We start from the raw sequence: 27,838 nt of genomic DNA, 5'->3' as shown, positions 1-27,838 counted from the left end.
GAACGCATTTCGTTTTACACATCACCTCGAGGTGAAACTAATATGAAAAGATGCAAAACAGTAGCGCAAGACGGGAAAAAGGCCGTGAGCCTTATGTCGGGGGACATAAGGGCGGCGGTCCGGTCCGCGCGATAAGATCGCGAGCTGATGGCTACCTGCCGTGGGCGGAGTCTAAATATGGGCGTGCCGCGGCGCCGCGATTGGCCGGCGAGTCGGAGAGGGGACGGATCGATGCAAAGGAGGGATGCTGACAGCCGAGAATCGCCCGTCAGTCGCTTGTTTCGTATCGTTAAGGTCGCATCGCACGTCCTTCGTCCCCGGGTACCATATTAACTTTTTTTTTGTTTTTGCTTTTCGGTCTCCGTAGTGCCGCAAGTGTCCAGGAACGTAGCGAGTGTTTTTTAAGTGGGTGTTGTGCAACGAGTCAATCTGGCGGCCTACCTTGAAGGAGGGCCCGCTTGCACCTCTGTCGGGGCCCTTACGCTGAGGGCCGGCCTGGCCCATGTGCCCATCGGGCCCAGTTCCAGCTACATCCAGCACTCAGCCCACAATATAGGTCAGTGCGGCCCCGACTCCGGCCCTGCACTCGCGGTACTGTTTTCGGTACTCGTTGGATCCGTCGCGCTCGACCGAGCCGACTTTTTGGTGCGCGGATTTTTTCGCCGGTCCGTCGGCAACGTTTCGACGGCCGTCCTCAGAATCCCTCGACCGTCGCCGCCTTGATCGCTTGACTAAACCCAAAGTTAAAAGTGTGACGAATCGTAGGTCATGAAAAATCGCTTTTTTCCGTCCTATCGGTGTCAATATCACCGAGACCTCCGCGCCGTCGTAAACCAGATTCGCCCTTATCGCGGTACTCACAATATAAACTTTACAGCCGTGGAAACGGAGGCGGCCACGGGAATTAATCACTCACCGATAAGGTTTTACTGTTGGGAAATGTCATTTTTGCGTTCGACTGCCAGCTTTTTCAAGCAAAAACGCAACTTTGATCCGCCGCCCACCGCCTAACCTCGATACATGAACTAACGTTACGTACACGATCGTAATTTGAATAAAACATCGCGCGGCGGCACACCATTTCCATGTAAATTTAGCCACAACTGAGGATGCTTGTTGATTTAGCGCGAAACGTCGCCAGAACCGTCACGAGCGCGGCTCGCAGAATCCATGCACCGAGTTGCGTCCGGATGGGGCGACTTCCAGGTAGTACCTTTGGGTACCGCGGCCTGCGGTCGCCCGCCGCACCGCAAAATCGCCGGAATTTTCGACAATTCGTCGTGGTCGGACCCCTCTCCGCCCCTAGACGAAGCCACCACGCGATAATAACAGTAATAACAATAATACGCGCGCATAAATTGATCCTCATTAGATTAAGAGATATCGTAATTATTGGACGGGACTCGATTCGAGTCGGGTGTCGCGCGATTATAAAGTACCATACGGTTGTGTAAACAAACGCTATATTTTCTCCGGCGGAGAGGCTGAATGGGTGTTGAAATTGTGAGAATCTGGGTAATTTACGATGAAGACGTTTCGTAAGTGGACGCGGTCATCCTCAGGCGGATTTTGTCACAGCGATGACACAAGTTGCGGTGTGGAGAAATCGGACAATTTAAAAATAGAAGGATGCCTAATTTTTCCCGTGTGTTCCCAATCGCAATTAATTTGATTGATCTAAACCACCACACAAACACCACCAGACACATGTTCCCAAAATCGCTTCCGTTTGATCTTCGTAAAAACACAGAATTAATGGTAAAAAAACACAAGACCGCACGTTCCTAATTCGTTTCGTGTCAATGTTGAAATTAATTACAAGTAGGCGCACCTGCACATGTTTTTCTTTGGAAAAAAGCGTTTTTAATTTTCCCCGTTCACCTACAGCGTGGTCGCAAAAAATAGTCGCGAACTAGTGAACCCGAAACTTGGAAATTGTGATTAGGTGTGCTATACAGGGGGCGCAGAAATTCCGCCCAGCCCGTCGGATTGTTTGACGTTTCAGTCCCGGCCACCTTCGATCGCTGGTATTTCCAGCTTGTGTCGAGAAAGTCATAGCCACGCTTGATTTGCCGAGAAAATATGGTACGAAAGTTGCAGCGTTGTGATCGCGGTCGGAGGACGAAAAAGTCGGAGGCGGTAAAAAAGCACAAAAAGCGTGAAGAAATTTGTAAGAAAGGCGGCGTCTGGCGTGCGGGGAAAATGCGTCTTTTTGGATTCGGAGTGGTTTGGGTTTAATGGGTTTGAAAAAATATCGCTGGTCGCATTTTCTCTGATATGTAAATCGAGTGTAATAGCAGATACGTTCATTATTTAATATTCTAAGCAAATTTATTCATTGGGTTAATTATTTAACAAGTAATTAGAGATTAGCGCTAACTGTTTTGACTAGCATATGTTATTAAGTTAGATAGGTATACAAATTTGATGCTTGGTTTTCTTCGTTAATAATAACCTCTTGGAGAAGAAAGTCGGAAAAAAATTAATTTGGACTTTGCTGTGCCTTCAAAAACGTAGTCTTCAGTTGTGACAGTTTTGGTTTTTTCCATTTCAAAATGTTTATAATAAAGTTTGTGTCTGGAATTTCAAAATTGAAGGTTATCGGACTAAGGATAAATCGCTTGTCGAAATTTATCCGTTTACGACCCCCTAAAACCTGATTAATTTTTCGTCTCGCCATATTTTAATTCTCAACTTGGTGTTGCGTTTTCTTAATAGCATTTATTTCAATCAAAAGTATATAACAATATTTTCCATTTAATTTTGAAATTGTAAAGTGCGAAACCAAATCTTTTGAAATATTGAAATGTTTTAGGTTATCAGAAACAATTAATCATTAATTAAAATTTTATCTCAAATTTTTGCCTATTATTTAAAACAAGCAAAATATTTTGACTTTATTCTTTTACCAAAATATTCATTGCTTTTTTTATTACTTCTACAGGGTGACTGAAAAAATTTAATGAATGGGCTAGTCTATTCTATTGATCAAATCAAGAACGGCTCACCACATTTTCCTGAAAATATTATAACTATCTTGAGACCAAATCAAATACTTATCTATTTCTCACTATTCGATGAGCTTATCTTCTAGAAATTCATTAAAGCTGTAATAGCTTTTATCAAAAAAAGAACTAAAAGGTTGTTCACAAATTGATTTAAATTAAATTAAAACCCTGTATAGCTATTTGACTATATTATTCCTGTATAATGAGGATTATTTTCCTAAGAAGATATCCTGATGAAATAATTATAAGAAAGAATCTCAGCCAAACTGTCTAGGTTTTTTTTATACCTAATAATATTCTCTAGATTTTGGTACTACTTAAAATTTAATTAATTATTCTTAATAATTTACCTTCTTAAGGACACCAATAAGTATTTTTTTGAATTACACCTGAATGTGCTCGCTGCACTCGCATTCTGAATAGGGTAAATGTGTACAAGAGTACGCACTTAGTGTAAAAGTGTCAATAACTTTTTAATTTTTTTGGATAGACAAATTTTATGATATGGGTTCGTTATATACATGTTTAGAGATCAGATATATTTAATTGTACGTCTCAAGACCACTATATTTTAAGAGTAATTTCAATTTTTGTCAAGATGTGTAAATGCGCACTCTTAGACAGTTCATTGCACAAGAGTGCGCATTTGAATACTTATGAGTGCGCATTACATTTTATAAAAAAATATTTGTTTCTAAGGTGAAAATAAATGGGAATAAGTGACTACAGACTACACATAAAACGGGAGACCTATTTCTTCGTACTCTAGGGGTCTTGAAAAGTCGAGAAAACGTAAAAATAGAGAGTCGGTCGACGGACTCGATTACAACACGCTCAGGAAGTAAAAATAAAAAAAAATCACCATAACCACCACCACACAACTTCGGAAGCAGTACAAAGTAGTATAGTTAAATAATTCATTATCGTATGATATGTATCTCCAAGACTATTAGACTACGTATTGCAAGCAATGCGCACTCTTATACAATACCTCGCTGCGCACTCTTGTACATTTGTACATAACCTAATGTTTTCAAAGTTAAAAGCTTTTGATGGATAGAAAGTATAAAAGTGTTAGTGTATAACGAGACCTTAAAAGTTACAACTAATGAAAATTATTACTGTAAAATAAAAGAACTGGTACGTACCTTACAAAAAACTAAAACTATGAGCGGTAAAAATTACATCCACACAACGTGTGAACATAAAATCGTCAGAACGACCAAACTATAAACTATATTCAGGTCACTTTTGCACCTTTATCTCAGGTTTAGCATTAAATTCTGATTGGTATAACTTCATCTTACCCAGATGGCACTAATAAGCAGAAATCATGAGTGCGTACTCTTATACATATTCGCACTCTTGTACACACTTACCCTATATATATTTTTTAATTAATTTAGTGTCATAAAAACATTTCCCAACGAACAAATCTACTTACCTAATTTTTATTGTAATATTTCTCAAGATCTCCCTGTGAAGAATTTTTCTCAATAATTTAGCTTCTCAGATACACCTTTAAAATTAATTTATATCTTAAGTATGATAATTGAAATATGTACATCCGAACATGCTCGCTGCGCTCGGATTTTTATCTTTTTTTTCCGACTTTATTGTCGTAGTAATGTGCAAGAACGACTGTCAGCAAAGTTGTCTCAGTTTTCTTCTATAATAATAAACCTCTTATTACTGTAGTAAAATAAACCTTTAAAATGCGAGTGCAGCGAGCACATTCAGAAAGTTTCAGTTCTACAGACTTTGGTGTCTTTAAACCCACATTTTTTAAATAACAACAAAATTGTTTTAATAATTTACCTTCTCCGGGACACCAATAAATATATTTTTTAAATTACACCTGAACGTGCTCGCTGCGCTCGCATTTTAAACGTTTTTTTAACTTTATTCTCATAGAAGTGTTAAAGGAAGAATTTCAATTCTGTCTCAATCTAATAAATCTCGAGACTTATTATTTAAAAAAACCGTCTAGAATGCGAGCGCAGCGAGCACGTTCAGGTGTAATTTAAAAAATCAATCATTGGCGTCCCTGAGAAGCTAAATTATTTAAACAATTTTGTTGTTATTTAAATACGTAAGTTTAAAGGTCATTTGTAATAACTAGTTTCTCTAGGAGTGAAAAATCCTGAACGACCGACGACCAATTTTGCATTATACCTAAATGTGCTCGCTGCACTCGCATTGTGAATATATACCTTTTTTCAATTAATTTAGTGTAATAAAAACCTCTGCGAATGAACTTAGTTTTTATTATAATAATTTAAGAGGTCTGAATGTGAAGATTAATTACTCCAGAAGAATCAACTTCTAAAGGGCGAGCGCAGCGAGCAGTTTTAAGACTTTTTAGTGTCTTAGATTTTAGTAATCACAATCAATATTTAAACTAAAATTTTAGATAACAACAAAATTGTTTTAATAATTTAGCTTCTCAGGGACACCAATAAATAATTTTTTTAATTACACCTGAACGTGCTCGCTGCGCTCGCATTCTAAACGTTCTTTATTTACAATTTAGCCTCAGAATAATTACTCAAGAAAGGGTTTAATCGAAGTTGTTTGGGTTTAATTAAAACAATAAAATCTCTAGACATAGATTTTGAAAACACATTCTTAGAATACGAGCGTAGCGAGCCTGTTTAGTTTTACCCAACTTTAGTTTTTTAACTTTTTTTTAATATTCAATTTTTTGTAGACGACAAATGCATTTTTTTTGTAATTTAGCTTCTCCAGGACAGCAGTGAATTATTTTTAATAATACTGGCACAAATGCATTTTTTTTGTAATTTAGCTTCTCCAGGACAGCAGTGAATTATTTTTAATAATACTGGCACACGCTCGTTTCGCTCGCATTCAGGCTTTTTTTCAATTTTAGTCTCAGACGTGATAAAGAAAGAATCTCTTTTTCAATTAATTTAGTGTAATAAAAACCTCTGCGAATGAACTTAATTTTTATTATAATAATTTAAGAGGTCTGAATGTGAAGATTAATTACTGCAGAAAAATCAATTTCTAAAGGGCGAGCGCAGCGAGCAGTTTTAGGACTTTTCAGTGTCTCAGATTTTAGTAATCACAACCAATATTTAAACTAAAATTTTAGATACCAACAAAATTGTATTAATAATTTAGCTTCTCAGGGACACCAATAAATAATTTTTTCAATTACACCTGAACGTGCTCGCTGCGCTCGCGTTCTAAACGTTCTCTATTTGTAATTTAGTCTCAGAATAATTACTCAAGAAAGGGTTTAATCGAAGTTGTTTGGGTTTAATTAAAACAATAAAATCTCTAGACATAGATTTTGAAAACACATTCTTAGAATACGAGCGCAGCGAGCCCGTTTAGGTTTACCCAACTTTAGTTTTTTAACTTTTTTTTAATATTCAATTTTTTGTAGACGACAAATGCATTTTTTTTTTGTAATTTAGCTTCTCCAGGACAGCAGTGAATTATTTTTAATAATACTGGCACACGCTCGCTTCGCTCGCATTCAGGCTTTTTTTCAATTTTAGTCTCAGACGTGATAAAGAAAGAATCTCTTTTTCAATTAATTTAGTGTAATAAAAACCTCTGCGAATGAACTTAATTTTTATTATAATAATTTAAGAGGTCTGAATGTGAAGATTAATTACTCGAGAAAAATCAACTTCTAAAGGGCGAGCGCAGCGAGCAGTTTTAGGACTTTTTAGTGTCTCAGATATTAGTAATCACAACCAATCTTTAAACTAAAATTTTAGATAACAACAAAATTGTTCTAATAATTTAGCTTCTCAGGGACACCAATAAATAATTTTTTCAATTACACCTGAACGTGCTCGCTGCGCTCGCGTTCTAAACGTTCTCTATTTGTAATTTAGTCTCAGAATAATTACTCAAGAAAGGGTTTAATCGAAGTTGTTTGGGTTTAATTAAAACAATAAAATCTCTAGACATAGATTTTGAAAACACATTCTTAGAATACGAGCGCAGCGAGCCCGTTTAGGTTTACCCAACTTTAGTTTTTTAACTTTTTTTTAATATTCAATTTTTTGTAGTCGACAAATGCATTTTTTTTTTGTAATTTAGCTTCTCCAGGACAGCAGTGAATTATTTTTAATAATACTGGCACACGCTCGCTTCGCTCGCATTCAGGCTTTTTTCAATTTTAGTCTCAGACGTGATAAAGAAAGAATCTCTTTTTCAATTAATTTAGTGTAATAAAAACCTCTGCGAATGAACTTAATTTTTATTATAATAATTTAAGAGGTCTGAATGTGAAGATTAATTACTGCAGAAAAATCAATTTCTAAAGGGCGAGCGCAGCGAGCAGTTTTAGGACTTTTCAGTGTCTCAGATTTTAGTAATCACAACCAATATTTAAACTAAAATTTTAGATACCAACAAAATTGTATTAATAATTTAGCTTCTCAGGGACACCAATAAATAATTTTTTCAATTACACCTGAACGTGCTCGCTGCGCTCGCGTTCTAAACGTTCTCTATTTGTAATTTAGTCTCAGAATAATTACTCAAGAAAGGGTTTAATCGAAGTTGTTTGGGTTTAATTAAAACAATAAAATCTCTAGACATAGATTTTGAAAACACATTCTTAGAATACGAGCGCAGCGAGCCCGTTTAGGTTTACCCAACTTTAGTTTTTTAACTTTTTTTTAATATTCAATTTTTTGTAGACGACAAATGCATTTTTTTTTTGTAATTTAGCTTCTCCAGGACAGCAGTGAATTATTTTTAATAATACTGGCACACGCTCGCTTCGCTCGCATTCAGGCTTTTTTTCAATTTTAGTCTCAGACGTGATAAAGAAAGAATCTCTTTTTCAATTAATTTAGTGTAATAAAAACCTCTGCGAATGAACTTAATTTTTATTATAATAATTTAAGAGGTCTGAATGTGAAGATTAATTACTCGAGAAAAATCAACTTCTAAAGGGCGAGCGCAGCGAGCAGTTTTAGGACTTTTTAGTGTCTCAGATATTAGTAATCACAACCAATCTTTAAACTAAAATTTTAGATAACAACAAAATTGTTCTAATAATTTAGCTTCTCAGGGACACCAATAAATAATTTTTTTAATTACAACTGAACGTGCTCGCTGCGCTCGCATTCTAAACGTTCTTTATTTATAATTTAGCCTCAGAATAATTACTCAAGAAAGGGTTTAATCGAAGTTGTTTGGGTTTAATTAAAACAATAAAATCTCTAGTCATACATTTTGAAAACACATTCTTAGAATACGAGCGCAGCGAGCCCGTTTAGGTTTACCCAACTTTAGTTTTTTAACTTTTTTTTAATATTAAATTTTTTGTAGACGACAAATGCATTTTTTTTTTGTAATTTAGCTTCTCCAGGACAGCAGTGAATTATTTTTAATAATACTGGCACACGCTCGCTTCGCTCGCATTCAGGCTTTTTTTCAATTTTAGTCTCAGACGTGATAAAGAAAGAATCTCTTTTTCAATTAATTTAGTGTAATAAAAACCTCTGCGAATGAACTTAAATAATTTAAGAGGTCTGAATGTGAAGATTAATTACTCGAGAAAAATCAACTTCTAAAGGGCGAGCGCAGCGAGCAGTTTTAGGACTTTTCAGTGTCTCAGATTTTAGTAATCACAACCAATCTTTAAACTAAAATTTTAGATAACAACAAAATTGTTTTAATAATTTAGCTTCTCAGGGACACCAATAAATAATTTTTTTAATTGCACCTGAACGTGCTCGCTGCGCTCGCATTCTAAACGTTCTTTATTTACAATTTAGCCTCAGAATAATTACTCAAGAAAGAGTTTAATCGAAGTTGTTTGGGTTTAATTATAATCATACTAATCACAACTTTTTTTTAATTGGTAGATATTCAATTTTTTCTAGACGACAAATACATGTTTTTTTATAATTTAGCCTCTCAGGGACAGCAGTGAATTATTTTTAATAATACCCGCACACGCTCGCTGCACTCGCATTTTACATTTTTTCCAATTTTAGTCTCATAGAGGTGATAAAGAAAGAATTTCAGCGAAGCTCTCTACCATTTGTCGTAATAATGAATCTCTAGATTTATTACTGCAAAAAAACCTTTAGAATGCGAGTGGAGCGAGCACGTTCAGGAACTTCCAGTCCTACAAACTTTGATGATCACAACCAATCTTTAAACTCATAGATTTTAAATAACAAGAAAATTTTTCTTAATAATTTAGCTTCTCACGTACAACAATTAATAATTTTTTAAATTACACCTGAACGTGCTCGCTGCGCTCGCATTTTAATCTTGTTTTCGTACAGTTTTATTCTCACAGAAAGTGTCCAGAAACAATGTTAACAAAGTTGTCTCAATTTTATTATAATAATAAATTTTTAGATTTATTACAGTAAAACCTCTAGAATGCGAGCGCAGCGAGCACGTTTGAGAAGTATCAGACTTTGGTGATTACCAACAATCTTCAAACTCGCATTTTTTAAATAACAACAAAATTGTTTTAATAATTTAGCTTCTCAGGGACGCCAATAAAAATATTTTTTTAATTACACCTGAACGTGCTCGCTGCGCTCGCATTCTAAACGTTCTTTGTATGTAATTTAACTCAGAATTATTCAAAAAAGGGATTAAGCGAAGTTGTTTGGGTTTAATTATAATATCGAACAAAATCTTTATAGATTTTGAAAATACATCCGTAGAATACGAGCGCAGCGAGCCCGTTCAGGTTTACCCAACTTTAGTAATCACAACTTTTTTATAATATTCATTTTTTTGCAGACGGCACATTTTTTTTTTAATTTAGCTTCTCAGGGACAGAAGTGAATTATTTTTAATAATATCAGCACACGCTCGCTGCGCTCGTATTCTAAGTTTTTTTTGAATTTTAGTCTCTTAGAGGTGATAAAGAAAGAATCTCAGCGAAGTTCTATACCTAATATTTGTCGTAATAATGAATCTCTAGTTTTTAAATAACAACAAAATTGTTCTTAAATTTAGCTTCTCAGTTACACCAATAAATATATTTTTTAAATTACACCTGAACGTGCTCGCTGCGCTCGCATTTTAATCTTGTTTTGTTTCGGCTTTATTCTCATAGAGAGTGTCCAGAAAGAATGTTAACAAAGCTGTCTCAATTTTATTATAATAATAAATTTTTAGATTTATTACAGTAAAACCTCTAGAATGCGAGCGCAGCAGAAAGTATCAGACTTTGGTGATCACCAATAATCTTCAAACTCGCTTTTTTTAAATAACAACAAAATTGTTTTAATAATTTAGCTTCTCAGGGACGCCAATAAAAACATTTTTTTAATTACACCTGAACGTGCTCGCTGCGCTCGCATTCTAAACGTTCTTTGTATGTAATTTAACTCTTAATTATTCAAAAAAGGGATTAAGCGAAGTTGTTTGGGTTCAATTTTTCAATTTTTCAAATTTTCAAATCTTTAATTTTTCAGTTTCTCCAATTTCCAGTTTTTAAATTTTTCAATTTTCTAATTTTCAATATTTCTATGCTAGAATGCATATTTCGCTTTTTCGATTTTGCTCTTGTTCTGTTTTTAGCTTTCTCAATTTTTAATCTTCCAATTTTTCATTTTTCTTTTATTCAATTTTTCAAGTTGTTGATTTCCAATTTTTAGATTTTTCATTGTTTTCGTTTCATATTTTTCGTTACTTCATTTTCGATTTTTTAATTTTACAGCTTTGCAATTTTTCCATTTTTTTTATTCAAAAATTGAAAAATGAAAAAGAAGAATTAACGAAACGAAAAATTAAAAATTGAAAAAGTGATAAAGAAAGAATCTCAGCGAAGTTCGATAATATTTGTTGTAATAATGAATCTCTAGTTTTTAAATAACAACAAAATTGTTCTTAATAATTTAGCTTCTCAGTTACACCAATAAATATATTTTTTAATTACACGGAAGGAAGGATTTCAGGAATTTCAAAAAATTAAAAAAAGCTAGAGAAGCCGGCAATTTAAAAACTCTAAAGGGTTTAAGGGATTTCAAAAATTCCGAAGATTTCACAGATTCCAAATATTTAAAGATTGGAAAGACGATAAAAATCCTAAAGTTCTAAAAATATTTAATTTCTAGAGACACTGAAATATCTAAAAATAATGAAAATCTGAAAACTCTAAAGATTATAGAAATTCTAGTGATTCTAGATTCTAGTGATTCTAAAGATTCCAAAGTGGTTTGAAAAATTCAAAAAGTATAAAAGCTTTCACGGATTACACATACTAGAAACTGTGAATTGTAAAGACACTTAAGATTCTAAATAAACTAAAGCTCTAATATTTTAAATATAAAAAAGATCCAACAAACTCTTAAAAATTTTAAAGAACCTGGGGGTACTAGTGATCCTACAAATTGCAGAAATTTTAGGCTTTATGAAACTCCTAAAGTGTTCAAAATTTCCCTAGATTGGAGAGGCTTTAAAGGGTCTAAAGACTCTGAGGATTCTAAGGAGTTAAAAGCTAAAATTCTGTTTCGAATCCTTGAAAATTTCTAAAGGTTCTAGAGAAATTCCAAAAGGCCAAAGATTATAAAACTTGTAAAAATCGCGTGAACTCTTAAAATAGCAACGATTTCAAAAATTCCAAAGACTTTAAAGAAAACAAACATCTTAAAGACCTAAAAATCGTAAAGATCGGAAAAATGCTTTCTTTAATTTTTATAAATCCTAAAAGCACTGAAGGCCTTGAACACCCTAATTATTATTTCATAAATCTTGAAGACTGTATAGATTCCAGAGATTCCAAAAATTCCAAAGATTTAGACTCTTGAGATCTATAAATTTTAGAAAATTTGAAAAAATTTAGAAAGGATGAGAAAAATGTGGTAGACCTAGAAATCTTGAAAATATTGGAAAAGGTTGAATTTCAAAATTCTGGTATAACTGGAGCCTGTTAAATTTGGAAATTTTGGAAAATGTGAAAATTCTTGTAATTTTGTGTACTTCGAAAAGTTGGACTAAATTAGAAAATCTGAACATTCTGGAAATTTTGAAAATTTAGCAAATTACAAAATTTCCCAACAATGAAAAGAAAAAAAATGGACTCAAAATTTCAAAAGTTTACACAATCTTAAGACTGTAGATATTCTAAAAATTCCAAAGTTTCCAAATGTTTGATATATTTACAAGGTTTCAAACTTTTCAAAAATTCTAAAAATCTTAAAATTTTCATACACTAGAATAAAATTGAAAACGGAAATATCGGAGAGCTTAAAAATCCAAGGATGGGAAAATTGAAAAATCCAAAAATCTAAAATTTGAATCAACGGAAAATCGAAGAATCGAAAAACTCAATCAAGAAATTAAAAAATTTCAAAACAGATATAAAAAATTGAGAAACATCGAGAAATCGAAATAGCAATTTTTCAATTTATCGGTTCTTCAATTCTTCAGTTCATCGATATTTCTATTTGTTTATATGTTTGCTTTTTTCCTTATTTTACATAGTTTTCTTTGAACAACCCGATACTCAAAACCATGTTTTTAATTTCTTGTAAAGAATTAAGTACTTTCCAGTTAAGCTCCGCCCTCTTGGTTCACGACGAATACAAAAAAATCATCACAATTGAGACAGGGCGGGTGGGCGGGCTTACATTTTGTCTTTTCGTTTTAGTACGTGCAGACTTCTTTTGATAACATGAAACTTAAAATCTAACCATGTTTTAAGCTTCTTGTTGCGAAAAGATGGCTAGGTATATTAAAAAAAGGCAAAATATAAGCCCCGCCCACCCGCCCTATCTCAATTCTGATGATTTTTTTATTCGTCGTAAGCTGAGGGGCGGAGCTTAATTGCAAAATCCTTATTTCTTTAGAAGAACTAAAAAAGATGTTTTTGAGTATCGTGTTATTCACAGAATACTATGTATGTCAAGAAAAAAGCAAGCCAAAAATTAAGCACCTCCCATATCCATCCCAAGCTCAATTGTGACGAATTTTTCATTCGTTGTCAGACCGCGGGGCGGAGTTTAATTGCAAAAAATCGATATTTCCCTTTAGAAATTTGAACATGTTTTAAGTTTTTTGTTGTGAAAAGATGACTATGCATTTTAACAAAACAAGGAAAAATATAAGCCCCGCCCACCCACCCAATCTCAATCGTGACGAATTTTTTATTCGTCGTGAGCCAAGGAGGCGGAGTTTATCTGCAAGATCTTTATTTCTCTACGAGAAATTACAAACATTACAATTTTCCAAATGTTTGAAATACTTAAAAGGTTTCAAACTTTTCAAAATCTTAAAGTTTTCATACACTAGAATAATAGTAAAGGCACCAAAGACGCTAAATAAACTAAAGTTTTAGGTTCTAAATCGAAGAAACATCCAACAAAATCTTAAAAATTTTAAAGATCTTGGAAGTATTAATGTTCTTAGAAATTATAAAAATTTTAAACTTTATAAAATTTCTAGTAATTTTGAAGTATCCAAAATTCCCAAAGATTGTTAAGACTCTAAGGACTCTAAAGATTCTAAATACTCGAAGGACTCAAACAATAAAAAAGTTATAAAAATTCTGTTCCAAATATTTCAAAAAAAACGCATGAACTCTTAACATGACAAAAATTTTAAAGATTCCAAAGACTCTAAACAAAACAAAAATTCTAAAAATCTGAAGAATGCTTCTTTTAATTTTTATCAATCCTACGAATATTCGGGGTCTTGAACCCCCTAATTATTATCTTATACATCTCCGAGATTCTAAAGATTCCAGAGATTCCAAAAATTTCAAATATTTAAAGACTCTTGGGGTCTATTAATTTTAGAAAATCTGGAAATATCTAGAAAGTGTGAAATATGTGCAAGACCTGGAAATCTTGAAAACTGAGGAAAATGTTGAATTCTGGCATATCTGGAGAGTGATATTTTTATAACATTTACAAAATCTGGAACTTCTGGAAATTTCAAAAATTTACTCGATTCTAGAAATTCTAAACATTTTACTGAATTTGTGAAAATATTTCAAATAGTGTGAAACTTCAAAGTCTTCTCTAAATTTCAAAGAGGTGAAACCTTTTAGTTTTAGACTCTTGAGATCTATAAATTTTAGAAAATTTGAAAAAATTTAGAAAGGATGAGAAAAATGTGGTAGAGCTAGAAATCTTGAAAATATTGAAAAAGGTTGAATTTCAAAATTCTGGTATAACTGGAGTTTGATAATTTTAGAAATTTTGGAAAATATGAAAATTCTTGTCATTTTGAGTACTTCGGAAAATCTGAAAAATTGGTCTAATTTGGAAAATCTGAACATTCTGAAATTTTGAAAATTTTGCAAATTACGAAAATTCGCAAAAATTAAAAGAAAATACAAAAATATTGAATCTCAAAATTTCAAAAGTTTACACTATCTTAAGATTGTAGATATTCTAAAAATTCCAAAGTTTCCAAATGTTTGATATATTTACAAGGTTTCAAACTTTTCAAAAATTCTAAAAATCTTAAAGTTTTCATACACTAGAATAAAATTTAAAAAACGGAAATATCGGAGAGTTTAAAAACCCAAGGATGGGAAAAAAAAAATAGAATAAAATTGAAAAAACGGAAATATCGGAGAGCTTAAAAATCCAAGGATGGGAAAACTGAAAAATCCAAAAATCTAAAATTTGAATCAACGGAAAAATGAAGAATCGAAAAACTCAATCAAGAAATTAAAAAATTTCAAAACAGATATAAAAAATTGAGAAACATCGAGAAATCGAAATAGCAATTTTTCAATTTATCGGTTCTTCAATTCTTCAGTTGATCGATATTTCTATTTGTTTATATGTTTGCTTTTTTTCCTTATTTTACATAGTTTTCTTTGAACAACCCGATACTCAAAAACATGCTTTTAATTTCTTGTAAAGAATTAAGTACTTTCCAGTTAAGTTCCGCCCTCTTGGTTCACCACGAATACAAAAAAATCATCACAATTGAGATAGGGCGGGTGGGCGGGCTTACATTTTGTCTTTTCGTTTTAGTATGTGTAGACTTCTTTTGACAACATGAAACTTAAAATTTAACCATGTTTTAAGTTTCTTGTTGCGAAAAGATGGCTAGGTGTATTAAAAAAAGGCAAAATATAAGCCCCGCCCTATCTCAATTCTGATGATTTTTTTATTCGTCGTAAGCCGAGAGGCGGAGCTTAATTGCAAAATCCTTATTTCTTTACAAGAACTAAAAAAGATATTTTTGAGTATCGTGTTAGTCACAGAATACTATGTATGTCAAGAAAAAAGCAAGCCAAAAATTAAGCCCCTCCCATATCCATCCCAAGCTCAATTGTGACGAATTTTTCATTCGTTGTCAGACCGCGGGGCGGAGTTTAATTGCAAAAAATCGATATTTCCCTTTAGAAATTTGAACATGTTTTAAGTTTTTTGTTGTGAAAAGATGACTATGCATTTTAACAAAACAAGGAAAAATATAAGCCCCGCCCACCCACCCAATCTCAATCGTGACGAATTTTTTATTCGTCGTAAGCCAAGGAGGCGGAGTTTATCTGCAAGATCTTTATTTCTCTACGAGAAATTACAAACATTGCAATTTTCCAAATGTTTGAAATACTTAAAAGGTTTCAAACTTTTCAAAATCTTAAAGTTTTCATTCACTAGAATAATAGTAAAGGCACCAAAGACGCTAAATAAACTAAAGTTTTAGGTTCTAAATCGAAGAAACATCCAACAAAATCTTAAAAAATTGTAATGATCTTGGAAGCATTAATGTTCCTAGAAATTATACAAATTTTAAACTTTATAAAATTTCTAGTAGTTCTGAAGTATCAAAAATTCCCAAAGATTGTTAAGAGTCTAAGAACTCTGAAAACTCGAAAGATTCTAAATACTCTGTTCCAAATATTTCAAAGATTCTATAATTTGTAAAAAACGCATGAACGTTACGGTTGCTCGCATTGTGGTTGTATATCTGTTTTTTAATTAATTTAGTGTAATACAAACATTTACGAATGCACGATCAGCAAGACTACTTAGTTATTATCTTTCTGTGAAAGTAAATTACTTTGGCAAAATCAACCTCTAAATAAAACATAATTTTTTAAATTATACCTGAACGTGCTCGCTGTGCTCGCATTTTAAACGTGTTTTTTTTCACTTTTGGAACTCACCATTTTTAAATAATACAAATTATGAACTCGGGGATGTCTTCTCGAAATTCTTCCATAAATAACATATCTTAAACCTCGAAAAAATGATCCCTAAGTCTAGGAAACACTGTCGGGTGTCAATTATCTGTCAACCCGACTGCATAATTTGTAATTTACACCAGTTATTACTTTCTGTCATTTTATTTATAAGTTCGTACGGCGTCATTAGACATTTCTCAACCCCCTCTTAATCAATTCGCTCCCTTTCTATTAGTACCTCGCAACCAACACGAAAAATCACGTCTGTTTGGAATTTCAGGTCGGTGCGAGCCAGCCGCCGGTATGTTGATAGCCTGCGCAGGCTGCGAGAAGCCAATCCTGGATAAATTCCTGCTGAACGTCCTGGAGAGGACGTGGCATGCGGACTGCGTCCGCTGCTTCGACTGTCACGCCCCCTTAACAGACAAGTGCTTCTCGAGGGAAGGAAAGCTGTTCTGCAGGAGCGACTTCTTCAGGTAACCCACCAAAACCACTGAAAATCCGCGCCACACGTGTTCCGACACGTGGAGGGTGCTCACTTGCACAAAACCAGCACCGAGTTTCTCACCCGTCACACTAAACCATGACGCACATTCCCGACTCCATTCCCATTGTTCATTCGGTATACTTAAAGGAAACTACGATAACGTGAAAGTTTTATCGGAGCTAGTTCAATACAATCTCTATCAGTGCAACATCTGTGGAGATCTGAATGCAATTGGAATGTTAATGAGTGTGCAGGGAGCTTTTACGGAATTCTCTTCCTTTTTATGTCTTCGAGACAGTCGTTATACGGCTGAACATTACATCAAGCGGAACTGGAAAGCAAGCACTATATGCGACGAGATTGGTCGACAATGTGGTTTTTCGCAAGTGCGGGTTTAATTTTGATGTTAAGTATCGCGCAAACTGCACTTCGTTATCGATTCGGGGCGCCCACGAGCCACAGCGGAACGAAAGGGCCGATTACGGGCTAAAATCCGGCGTAAATTGTGTGATGGAAAACGCATCGATCAAAAAATTAAACGAAGTAAAATGAAGCTGCGACTGCTAACTTTCCTAAAATTAGGAAGACAGTGACGTGCCTACAAAAGTTATCCCACGTCCCATTATACCGGAACGAAATAATAAAATTTTTAAAAGGCACCATAAAACAATGATGAAATAGTAGTCGAAGAAGAAATTGTTTGTAGCTCACTTATAAGAAAGCGATGGCCCCGCCCACCCACCCCATCGTCATTCTAGTGACCACTCTTAATGCTATTACTTAATTACAACAATTATTTTATTAGAATTCTACTCAAATCTGTTATATCGTTGGTGAAAAAATAAATCCGTTGTTAAACAAAACGTCTAGAAAATGTTAAGCCGGTGTTAAATAAGCATAGCCGACGTGAGAATCATTTACAAAGCAATATTACCGATGCCCCTCCCACTCGCATAAGCACCACCCTAATAAATCATTCATTGGACAGAAGATCATGACGACACAGTCGTTAATTTGCTTAGAGGGTCTGTGATTTGCCAAAATCAGTCTTGTCTTAGCAATTACTACCCCCGCTCTCCCCGCCTCTCATTCCGACAGATAAAATAAATCACTAAAACACAAGGCGGGTGGGTGGGCGGGGCTAAGTATATTCTTCTGTCGAATGGGAGTGGAAACTAATAGAATCTGGGATGCGAAAAACCTAAACAAAGTAATTTCTTGTATAAAAAGTGTATTTGTTATTTCAGAAGAAAAAAAAGAGAACGGACGGGTGGGTGGGCGGGAAGAAGTTTAACTTTTCCTTAGTGAGTCTTTTTTTGACGATTTTCGAAATTTAACTAAACACATCTTCTTGTAGATTTCGGGCCACAGAAGTCACTTGAACCTCATTTCTTCGATAACTAAAACCGTTTTTCCAGAATCGACCTATGAATTATCGTAATTTTTAAAAATTTCAATGAATTCGAATTTCACACAGTATATTCCGAAAATGTTGTTCCGCTACCATAAACACGCTATATTTTTGGAATTAGCACGTCAAAATATATAATCTTCGAAAAATGTTTAGAATTTCTAGAATCGAGTAACTTTTTGCAATTTACTAGATTTTTAGAATTTTTGATAGGTTTGAAACCTATTAAATATTTCAAACATTTGGAAACTTTGAAATTTGAAAAAATTGGGACCCCTGAGAAGGTTTCACATTATAAAAAAACAGTTGGGGGCCTGGAGAAGGTTTCACCTCTTAAAAAAAATTGAGTTGGGATTCCTGACAAGGTTTCACATTTAAAAAAAAAACTGTTGGTGCTCCCGAGAAGGTTTCACCTCTTAAATAAAATTCAGTTGGGACCCCTGAGGTTTCACGTTATAAGAAAAAAAAACAGTTGGGGACCCCTGAGAAGGTTTCACATTATAAAAAAACAGTTGGGGGCCTGGAGAAGGTTTCACATTAAAAAAAAAACGGTTGGTGCCCCAGGAAAGGTTTCACCTCTAAAAAAAAATCAGTTGGGACCCCTGAGAAGGTTCACATTATAAAAAAAAAAAACGGTTGGTGCCCTCGAGAAGGTTTCACCTCTTAAAAAAATACAATTGGGACTCCTGACAAGGTTTCATATTATAGAAAAAAAAACAGTTGGTGCTCCCGAGAAGGTTTCACCTCTTAAAAAAAATACAATTGGGACCCCTGAGAAGGTTTCACATTATAAAAACAAGCAGATGGGGGCCCCGAGAAGGTTTCACCTCTTAAAAAAAATTCATTTGGGACCCCTGAGAAGGTTTCACATTATAGAACAAAAAACAGTTGGTGCTCCCGAGAAGGTTTCACTACTTAAAAAATACATTTGGGACCCCTGAGAAGGTTTCACATTATAGAACAAAAAACAGTTGGTGCTCCCGAGAAGGTTTCACCTTTTAAAAAAAATACAATTGGGACCACTGAGAAGGTTTCACATTATAAAAACAAGCAGATGGGGGCCCCGAGAAGGTTTCACCTCTTAAAAAAAATTCATTTGGGACCCCTGAGAAGGTTTCACATTATAAAAAAAAAAAAACAGATGGTGCCCCCGAGAAGGTTTCACTTCTTAAATTTCACATTATAAAAAAAAATGAAGTTGTGAACCCTGAGAAGGTTTCACCTCTTAAAAAAATACAACTGGGACCCATGAGAAGGTTTCACATTATATAAAAATAACAGTTGGTGCTCCCGAAAAAGTTTCACCTCTTAAAAAAATACAGTTGGCGCCCCCGAGAAGGTTTCACCTCTTAAAAAAATACAATTGAGACCCCTGAGAAGGTTTCACCTCTTAAAAAAAATTCAGTTGGGAATCCTGAGAAGGTTTCACCTTATAAAAAAAAAGTTGCGGCCCCTAGATTCTTAAAAAAAAACAATTGAGGGACTCCTAGAAGGTTTCACTTTCTTGAATAAAAACGAAGCCCCCGAGGTTTTATCTCTTAAAAAAATTGGTTGAAAGTGATTTCGACAGAACTTCCCTTCAGTTTTTCCATATATTTTTTTTTTGATAATTTAATCTTAATAGACTCCTTAGAGTTGTGGCACTTTTAGAATCTTCGAAAGCTTTGAAATTTAGAGAAGACTTTGAACTTTCGCACTATTTGGAATATTTTCACAAATTCAGTAAAATGTTTACAATTTCTAGAATCAAGTAAATTTTTGAAATTTCCAGAAGTTCCAGATTTTCTAAATGTTATAAAAATATCACTCTTCAGATATGCCAGAATTCAACATTTTCCTCAGTTTTCAATATTTTCAGGTCTTCCAAATTTTTCACACTTTCTAGATATTTCCAGATTTTCTAAAATTAATAGACCCCAAGATTAAAGACTCTCTTTGAAATTTTTGGAATCTCTGGAATGTTTAGAATCTCTGAGATGTAATAATTAGGGTGTTCTAAATTATAACATAATTTTTATTATTTAAAAATGGTGAGTTCCAAAAATGAAAAAAAAACAAGTTTAAAATGCGAGCACAGCGAGCACGTTTAGATGTAATTTAAAAAATATGTTTATTGGCGTCCCCGAGAAGCTACATTATTAAAACAATTTTTGTTATTTAAAAAAATGTGAGTTTTAAGATTGTTTGTGATCATCACTGGAACTTCCTGAACGTGCTCGCTGCGCTCATATTCTAAAGATTTTTCTAAGTAATTTGGAAAGTTTGGAATTTTTACAATATCTACAATCTTAAGATAGTGTAAACTTTTGAAATTTTGAGATTCAATATTTTTGTATTTTCTTTTAATTTTTGGGAATTTTCGTAATTTGCAAAATTTTCAAAATTTGAGAATGTTCAGATGTTCCAAATTATACCAATTTTTCAGATTTTCCGAAGTACACAAAATGACAAGAATTTCCATATTTTCCAAAATTTCTAAAATTATCAAACTCCAGTTAAACCAGAATTTTGAAATTCAACATTTTCCAATACTTTCAAGATTTCTAGGTCTACCACATTTTTCTCATCCTTTCTAAATTTTTTCAAATTTTCTAAAATTTATAGATCTCAAGAGTCTAAAACTAAAAGGTTCCACCTCTTTGAAATTTAAAAAAGTTTGAATTTCACACTATTTGAAATATTTTCACAAATTCAGTAAAATGTTTAGAATTTCTAGAATCGAGTAAATTTTTGAAATTTCCAGAAGTTCCAGATTTTCTAAATGTTATAAAAATATCACTCTTCAGATATGCCAGAATTCAACATTTTCCTCAGTTTTCAAGATTTCCAGGACTTCCACATTTTTCACACTTTCTAGATATTTCCAGATTTTCTAAAATTATAAGACCCCAAGAGTCTTTAAATCCTTGAAATTTTTGGAATCTCTGGAATCTTTAGAATCTCTGAGATGCATTAGATAATAATAAGGGTGTTTAAGACCCCTAATACTTGTAGGATTGATAAAAATTAAAGGAAGCGTTGTTCAGATTTTTACGATTTTTAGATTTTTAGGATTTTTGTTTTCTTTAGAGTCTTTGGAATCTTTAAAATTTTTGTCATGTTAAGGGTTCATGCGTTTTTTACAAATTAAAGAATCTTTGAAATATTTGGAACAGAAATTTAAAAACCTTTTTAACGTTTAAGTCCTTAGAGTATTTAGAATCTTTAGAGTTTTCAGAGTCCTTAGAGTCTTAACAATCTTTGGGAATTTTGGATACTTCAGAATTACTAGAAATTTTATAAAGTTCAAAATTTTTATAATTTCTAGAAACATTAATATTTCCAAGATCTTTACAATTTTTAAGATTTTGTTGGATGTTTCTTCGATTTAGAACCTAAAACTTTAGTTTATTTAGCGTCTTTGGTGCCTTTACTATTATTCTAGTGTATGAAAACTTTAAGATTTTGAAAAGTTTGAAACCTTTTAACTTTTAAGTATTTCAAACATTTGGAAAATTGTAATGTTTGTAATTCCTCGTAGAGAAATAAAGATCTTGCAGATAAACTCCGCTTCCTTGGCTTACGACGAATAAAAAATTCGTCACGATTGAGATTGGGTGGGTGGGCGGGGCTTATATTTTTCCTTGTTTTGTTAAAATGCATAGTCATCTTTTCACAACAAAAAACTTAAAACATGTTCAAATTTCTAAAGGGAAATATCGATGTTTTGCAATTAAACTCCGCCTCGCGGTCTGACAACGAATGAAAAATTCGTCACAATTGAGCTTGGGATGGATATGGGAGGGCCTTAATTTTTGGCTTGCTTTTTTCTTGACATACATAGTATTCTGTGAATAACACGATACTCAAAAACATCTTTTTTAGTTCTTCTAAAGAAATAAGGATTTTGCAATTAAGCTCCGCCCCTCAGCTTACGACGAATAAAAAATCATCAGAACTGAGATAGGGCGGGTGGGCGGGGCTTATATTTTGCCTTTTTTTAATATACCTAGGCATCTTTTCGCAACAAGAAACTTAAAACATGGTTAAATTTTAAGTTTCATGTTGTCAAAAGAAGTCTACGCATACTAAAACGAAAAGACAAAATGTAAGCCCGCCCACCCGCCCTATCTCAATTCTGATGATTTTTTTGTATTCGTCGTGAACCAAGAGGGCGGAGCTTAACTGGAAAGTACTTAATTCTTTACAAGAAATTAAAAACATGTTTTTGAGTATTGTGTTGTTCAAAGAAAACTATGTATATTAAGAAAAAAAAGCAAACATATAAACAAATAGAAATATCGACGAACTGAAGAATTGAAGAACCGATAAATTGAAAAATTGCTATTTCGATTTCTCGATGTTTCTCAATTTTTCATATCTGCTTTGAAATTTTTTAATTTCTTGATTGAGTTTTTCGATTCTTCAATTTTCCGTTGATTCAAATTTTAGATTTTTGGATTTTTCAATTTTCCCATTCTTGGATTTTTAAGCTCTCCGATATTTCCCTTTTTTCAATTTTATTCTAATGTATGAAAACTTTAAGATTTTTAGAATTTTTGAAAAGTTTGAAACCTTGTGAATATATCAAACATTTGGAAACTTTGAAATTTTTAGAATATCTACAGTCTTAAGATAGTGTAAACTTTTGAAATTTTGAGATTCAATATTTTTGTATTTTGTTTTAATTTTTGTGAATTTTCGTAATTTGCAAAATTTTCAAAATTTCAGAATGTTCAGATTTTCCAAACTAGACCAATTTTTCAGATTTTCCGAAGTACACAAAATGACAAGAATTTCCATATTTTCCAAAATTTCTAAAATTATCAAACTCCAGTTATACCAGAATTTTGAAATTCAACATTTTCCAATATTTTCAAGATTTCTAGGTCTACCACATTTTTCTCATCCTTTCTAATTTTTTTCAAATTTTCTAAAATTTATAGATCTCAAGAGTCTAAAACTAAAAGGTTTCACCTCTTTGAAATTTAGAGAAGACTTTGAAGTTTCACACTATTTGAAATATTTTCACAAATTCAGTGAAATGTTTAGAATTTCTAGAATCGAGTAAATTTTTGAAATTTCCAGAAGTTCCAGATTTTCTAAATATTATAAAAATATCACTCTTCAGATATGCCAGAATTCAACATTTTCCTCAGTTTTCAAGATTTCCAGGTCTTCCACATTTTTCACACTTTCTAGATATTTCTAGATTTTCTAAAATTAATAGACCCCAAGAGTCTTTAAATCTTTGAAATTTTTGGAATCTCTGGAATGTTTAGAATCTCTAAGACGTATTAGATAATAATTAGGGTGTTTAAGACCCCTAGTACTTGGAGAATTGATAAAAATTAAAGGAAGCGTTCTTCAGATTTTTACGATTTTTGGATTTTTATGATTTTTGTTTTGTTTCGAGTCTTTGGAATCTTTAAAATTTTTGTCATGTTAAGAATTCATGCGTTTTTTACAAATTATAGAATCTTTGAAATATTTGGAACAGAAATTTAAAAACCCTTTTAACGTTTGAGTCCTTAAGAGTATTTAGAATCTTTAGAGTTTTCAGAGTCCTTAGAGTCTTAGCAATCTTTAGGAATTTTGGATACTTCAAAATTACTAGAAATTTTATAAAGTTTAAAATTGTTATAATTTCTTGGAACATTAATACTTCCAAGATCTTTACAATTTTTAAGATTTTGTTGGATGTTTCTTCGATTTAGAACCTAAAACATTAGTTTATTTAGCGTCTTTGGTGCCTTTACTATTATTCTAGTGTATGAAAACTTTAAGATTTTGAAAAGTTTGAAACCTTTTAAGTATTTCAAACATTTGGAAAATTGTAATGTTTGTAATTTCTCGTAGAGAAATAAAGATCTTGCAGATAAACTCCGCCTCCTTGGCTTACGACGAATAAAAAATTCGTCACGATTGAGATTGGGTGGGTGGGCGGGGCTTATATTTTTCTTTGTTTTGTTAAAATGTATAGTCATCTTTTCACAACAAAAAACTTAAAACATGTTCAAATTTCTAAAGGGAAATAGCGATTTTTTGCAATTAAACTCCGCCCCGCGGTCTGACAACGAATGAAAACTTCGTCACAATTGAGCTTGGGATGGATATGGGAGGGGATTAATTTTTGGCTTGCTTTTTTCATGACATACATAGTATTCTGTGAATAACACGATACTCAAAAACATCTTTTTTAGTTCTTCTAAAGAAATAAGGATTTTGCAATTAAGCTCCGCCCCTCAGCTTACGACGAAAAAAAAAAATCATCAGAATTGAGATAGGGCGGGGCTTATATTTTGCCTTTTTTAATATACCTAGCCATCTTTTCGCAACAAGAAACTTAAAACATGGTTAAATTTTAAGTTTCATGTTGTCAAAAGAAGTCTACACATACTAAAACGAAAAGACAAAATGTAAGCCCGCCCACCCGCCCTATCTCAATTCTGATGATTTTTTTGTATTCGTCGTGAACCAAGAGGGCGGAGCTTAACTGGAAAGTACTTAATTCTTTACAAGAAATTAAAAACATGTTTTTGAGTATCGGGTTGTTCAAAAAAAACTATGTATATTAAGAAAAAAAAGCAAACATATAAACAAATAGAAATATCGACGAACTGAAGAATTGAAGAACCGATAAATTGAAAAATTGCTATTTCGATTTCTCGATGTTTCTCAATTTTTCATATCTGCTTTGAAATTTTTTAATTTCTTGATTGAGTTTTTCGATTTTTCAATTTTCCGTTGATTCAAATTTTAGATTTTTAGAAATCTCAATTTTCCAAGTTTTTGATTTTTCAGTTTTTCAAATTTTAGAATTCTCAGTTTTTCGAGTTTTCGATTTCTCAGTTTTGGGATTTTTCAGTTTATGAATTCTTCAATTGAAAAACTGAAACATCGAGAAATCGAAATGTCGAGAAGTTGAAAAATCGAAAATTGAGAAATCGAAACACGAAATAACACGATACTCAAAAACGTGTTTTTAATTTCTGGTGACACAAGAATTTTGCAGTTAAGCTCCGCCCTCTTGGCTCACGACGTATAAAAAAATCATCACAAACGCGATAGGGTGGGTGGGCGGGGCTTATATTTTGCCTCGTTTTCTTAAAATGTATAATCATCTTTTCACAACAAAAAGCTTAAAACATGTTTAAAATGGTATATTTTGAAAGGAAACATGGATTTTGCAATTATGGGGCGGTGCCTAGTTGTAATATTGATATGTCCTTATACAAATTTTCCATTTTAAACATGTAAGTTTCATGTTGTAAAAAGAAGTCTACACATTTAAAAACAATAAGTCAAAATGGCATGGATTTACTCGGCAAAAGTTTGTGAAAACGTCATCAATTTTTGGAAGGAGCGAAACGAATAAATTCTGCGTAACTATTTACCATGATTACGATAACGTTAAACTATTTACAATTTCCACCCATGCCTCTCGATGGAAAATAGCGTTTTCAGAAAAGCTCTAACGTTTCGGGCCGCTACACCTCTGGAACAATGGTCAATCCATCTCCAGTCAGATGACCCAATTTCCAACAGCCCGCTCCTCTGTGCATCGCCTCAAAACGCCTCTTTCTTCTTCGGCTCAAGACCTCTTTATGGTCCTTTTCAACATCTCTGGCGCAATGCAGCATGACGTCACCGCCTTCATAAATCCGTACGCACGTCGCATCTCCCGATTCAACCGAAAACTATAAACCCATCAATCTGTCAAAAGATCGTTGATTTAAAATCGCTTTAAGGCGCTCCCAGACCACGTTTTATAGGCATATTTGGCCTTGGCTTCGGCTGGCCGCTGCACGATTTTTCACATCGAGGAGCGCGCATTTGCGCCCAAGGCCGCACCAAACATCTACAGGGTGTTGCCGATCCGGCTCGAAGGAGCGAACGCCAACCAGCCCGCGGAGGCCGGGTCAAGGGTGAGAGCGCGACCCTCGATAAAAAAAATTAAGACGGCGCTGCTTTAATTGCGTTTTATTTATTTAGAGTTAATTTAATTAAGTTAAGACTATCGATGATTAGTTCTCGGGTCGTTTATCATTTTTGTACGAATCGAGAGCGATAATAATAATAATGGGTTTGTGTGCTTGTAATTTATGGGCGATGATTTTTGTCAAGTCGTACTTGTTACCGGGGAGTCGCGGACCTACCCGATCAATAAAGGGGCAAATAGAACAAAAGGCAAGTTTTAACGAGCTGGAGCTCGTATATTTCGCAACGCTACACCTTCGACAGGTTTTTGTTTTCAAAATAAATGGCTTGTGTGTCGACGACCGAGCTGTAAATATTTTCAAAACACTGCGGCGAGAGAAAAAAAAACTGTGATAAATAGCAACGGTTGAAAAAGAAGTTCAAAAATCGCCAAAATCGGGCGCTAGCCCTGGGTTCCCGGAACGAATCCGGCGAACAAAGAACCTCCAGCAACCCGACCCACATCGGGCCATTATTACGTGCGGAATAATGGTCAATATTCAAATCGGATTCTTTAACAAACATGTTTTCGAGTTAACAAGGCCGGTCCGTAACGAGGCAATTTTGGCCTCGTGCACCGGGAGAACGCAGCCGTTCCTGCAATAAAACGTAATCGAGCACCGACACGCCGAACCCGTGACCAATGGGTTATATTTCGTCGCCCTGATGGGATTGGGTTTCATGGGGCTGGGTTTTTTCGCGTTTTGAGGAACTGGGCGGCGTTGCCGGAGCGGAATTGCTTATAGCAACGTGGAAAAAACCCCGTTTTGGGAAAATAATCAACTAAAGAACAAGTTTTTCCAGGCACAGCAAAGTCCAAATTGGAATTAAGTGTGACAAATTTAAAAACTCGTCCAAATTTTCGATTAATTTTGTAAAAATTCTATAAATCCCACCCAGAAGCACAAACACGCGTCCCGCCGATCGCGTAAATAACGCTCGCTTATCTTTTAATTAATTTCAGATCGGCGGCAAAAAATGCCTCTTATGAAATTATAATAAGTCACCATTTACGTCAGTGTCGTACAAGTTTACGACATCCGATTTGATAACGCGGCGGTTTTTTGGCGCTCAACCCCCGCCGATAAAGTGCACTTTCATTTATTTATGGTAATCGCCATGAAGCGTTTAGGGATGGCCGGGGGCCCCCAGACTGCTTGACTTTCAAAACGCCTGTGAGCCACTCGATAAATTATGGAGATGGAGTAATTAAAGAGCGATTTTTTGGGGTCGCAAGACGGGAAAATCGCGGCTGGGGGAGGAAGCGGAGCGTTTACACGCCGAAAATAATATTTGGATTAGCCGGAACGAGATGTTTGAGGGGGTTTTTAATTCCGGACGGGAGAATTGCGGGTGCATTGGGAATTTTTGGTTAAGTGGTGGTGGTTTATGATGAAAGGGCGGATTTTGGGGTAAAAAAGCAAAATAATTTATTGTTTTACGTGATTTTCGGTAAATTAGATATTTTGTAAATTTTCAGCAGAAAAATTGAAGTATCTTAGATCTTAGAAATTCCAAAGACTTAAAAAAAACAAAAATCTTAAAGACCTAAAAATCGTAAAGTTCGGAAAAATGCTTTCTTTAATTTTTATGAATCCTAAAAGCACTGAAGGCCTTGAACACCCTAATTATTATTTTATAAATCTTGCCATTTTGCCTTTTTGTTTTTAAATGTGTAGACTTCTTTTTACAACATGAAACTTACATGTTTAAAATGGAAAATTTGTATAAGGAAATATCAATATTGCAACTAAGCACCGCCCCATAATTGCAAAATCCATGTTTCCTTGCAAAATGTACCATTTTAACCATGTTTTAAGCTTTTTGTTGTGAAAAGATGACTATACATTTTA

The 27,838-nt window shown here is 33.8% G+C and overlaps 1 protein-coding gene across 2 annotated transcripts in view; it reads left to right on the top strand.

The window, feature by feature from the left end:
- Positions 1-252: 252 nt before the first annotated feature.
- Positions 253-27,838, top strand: part of LOC135140559 (LIM/homeobox protein Lhx5) — a 117,348-nt gene continuing 89,762 nt past the window's right edge. For both annotated transcript variants that reach the window (XM_064071165.1, XM_064071164.1), the window contains exons 1-2: positions 253-556; positions 16,409-16,604. In XM_064071165.1, the coding sequence (XP_063927235.1) occupies positions 16,432-16,604 (173 nt within the window). In that variant the 5' untranslated portion in view covers positions 253-556; positions 16,409-16,431. The remainder of the gene's footprint in view (positions 557-16,408; positions 16,605-27,838) is intronic.

This window comes from Zophobas morio, unplaced genomic scaffold, assembly GCF_036711695.1.
Source record: "Zophobas morio isolate AGI-343-1 ecotype UQ-CSIRO unplaced genomic scaffold, CSIRO_AGI_Zmor_V1 ptg000040l, whole genome shotgun sequence".
In the NCBI taxonomy this organism is placed as follows: domain Eukaryota; kingdom Metazoa; phylum Arthropoda; class Insecta; order Coleoptera; family Tenebrionidae; genus Zophobas; species Zophobas morio.
This window is presented reverse-complemented; position numbering and strand designations above follow the sequence as displayed.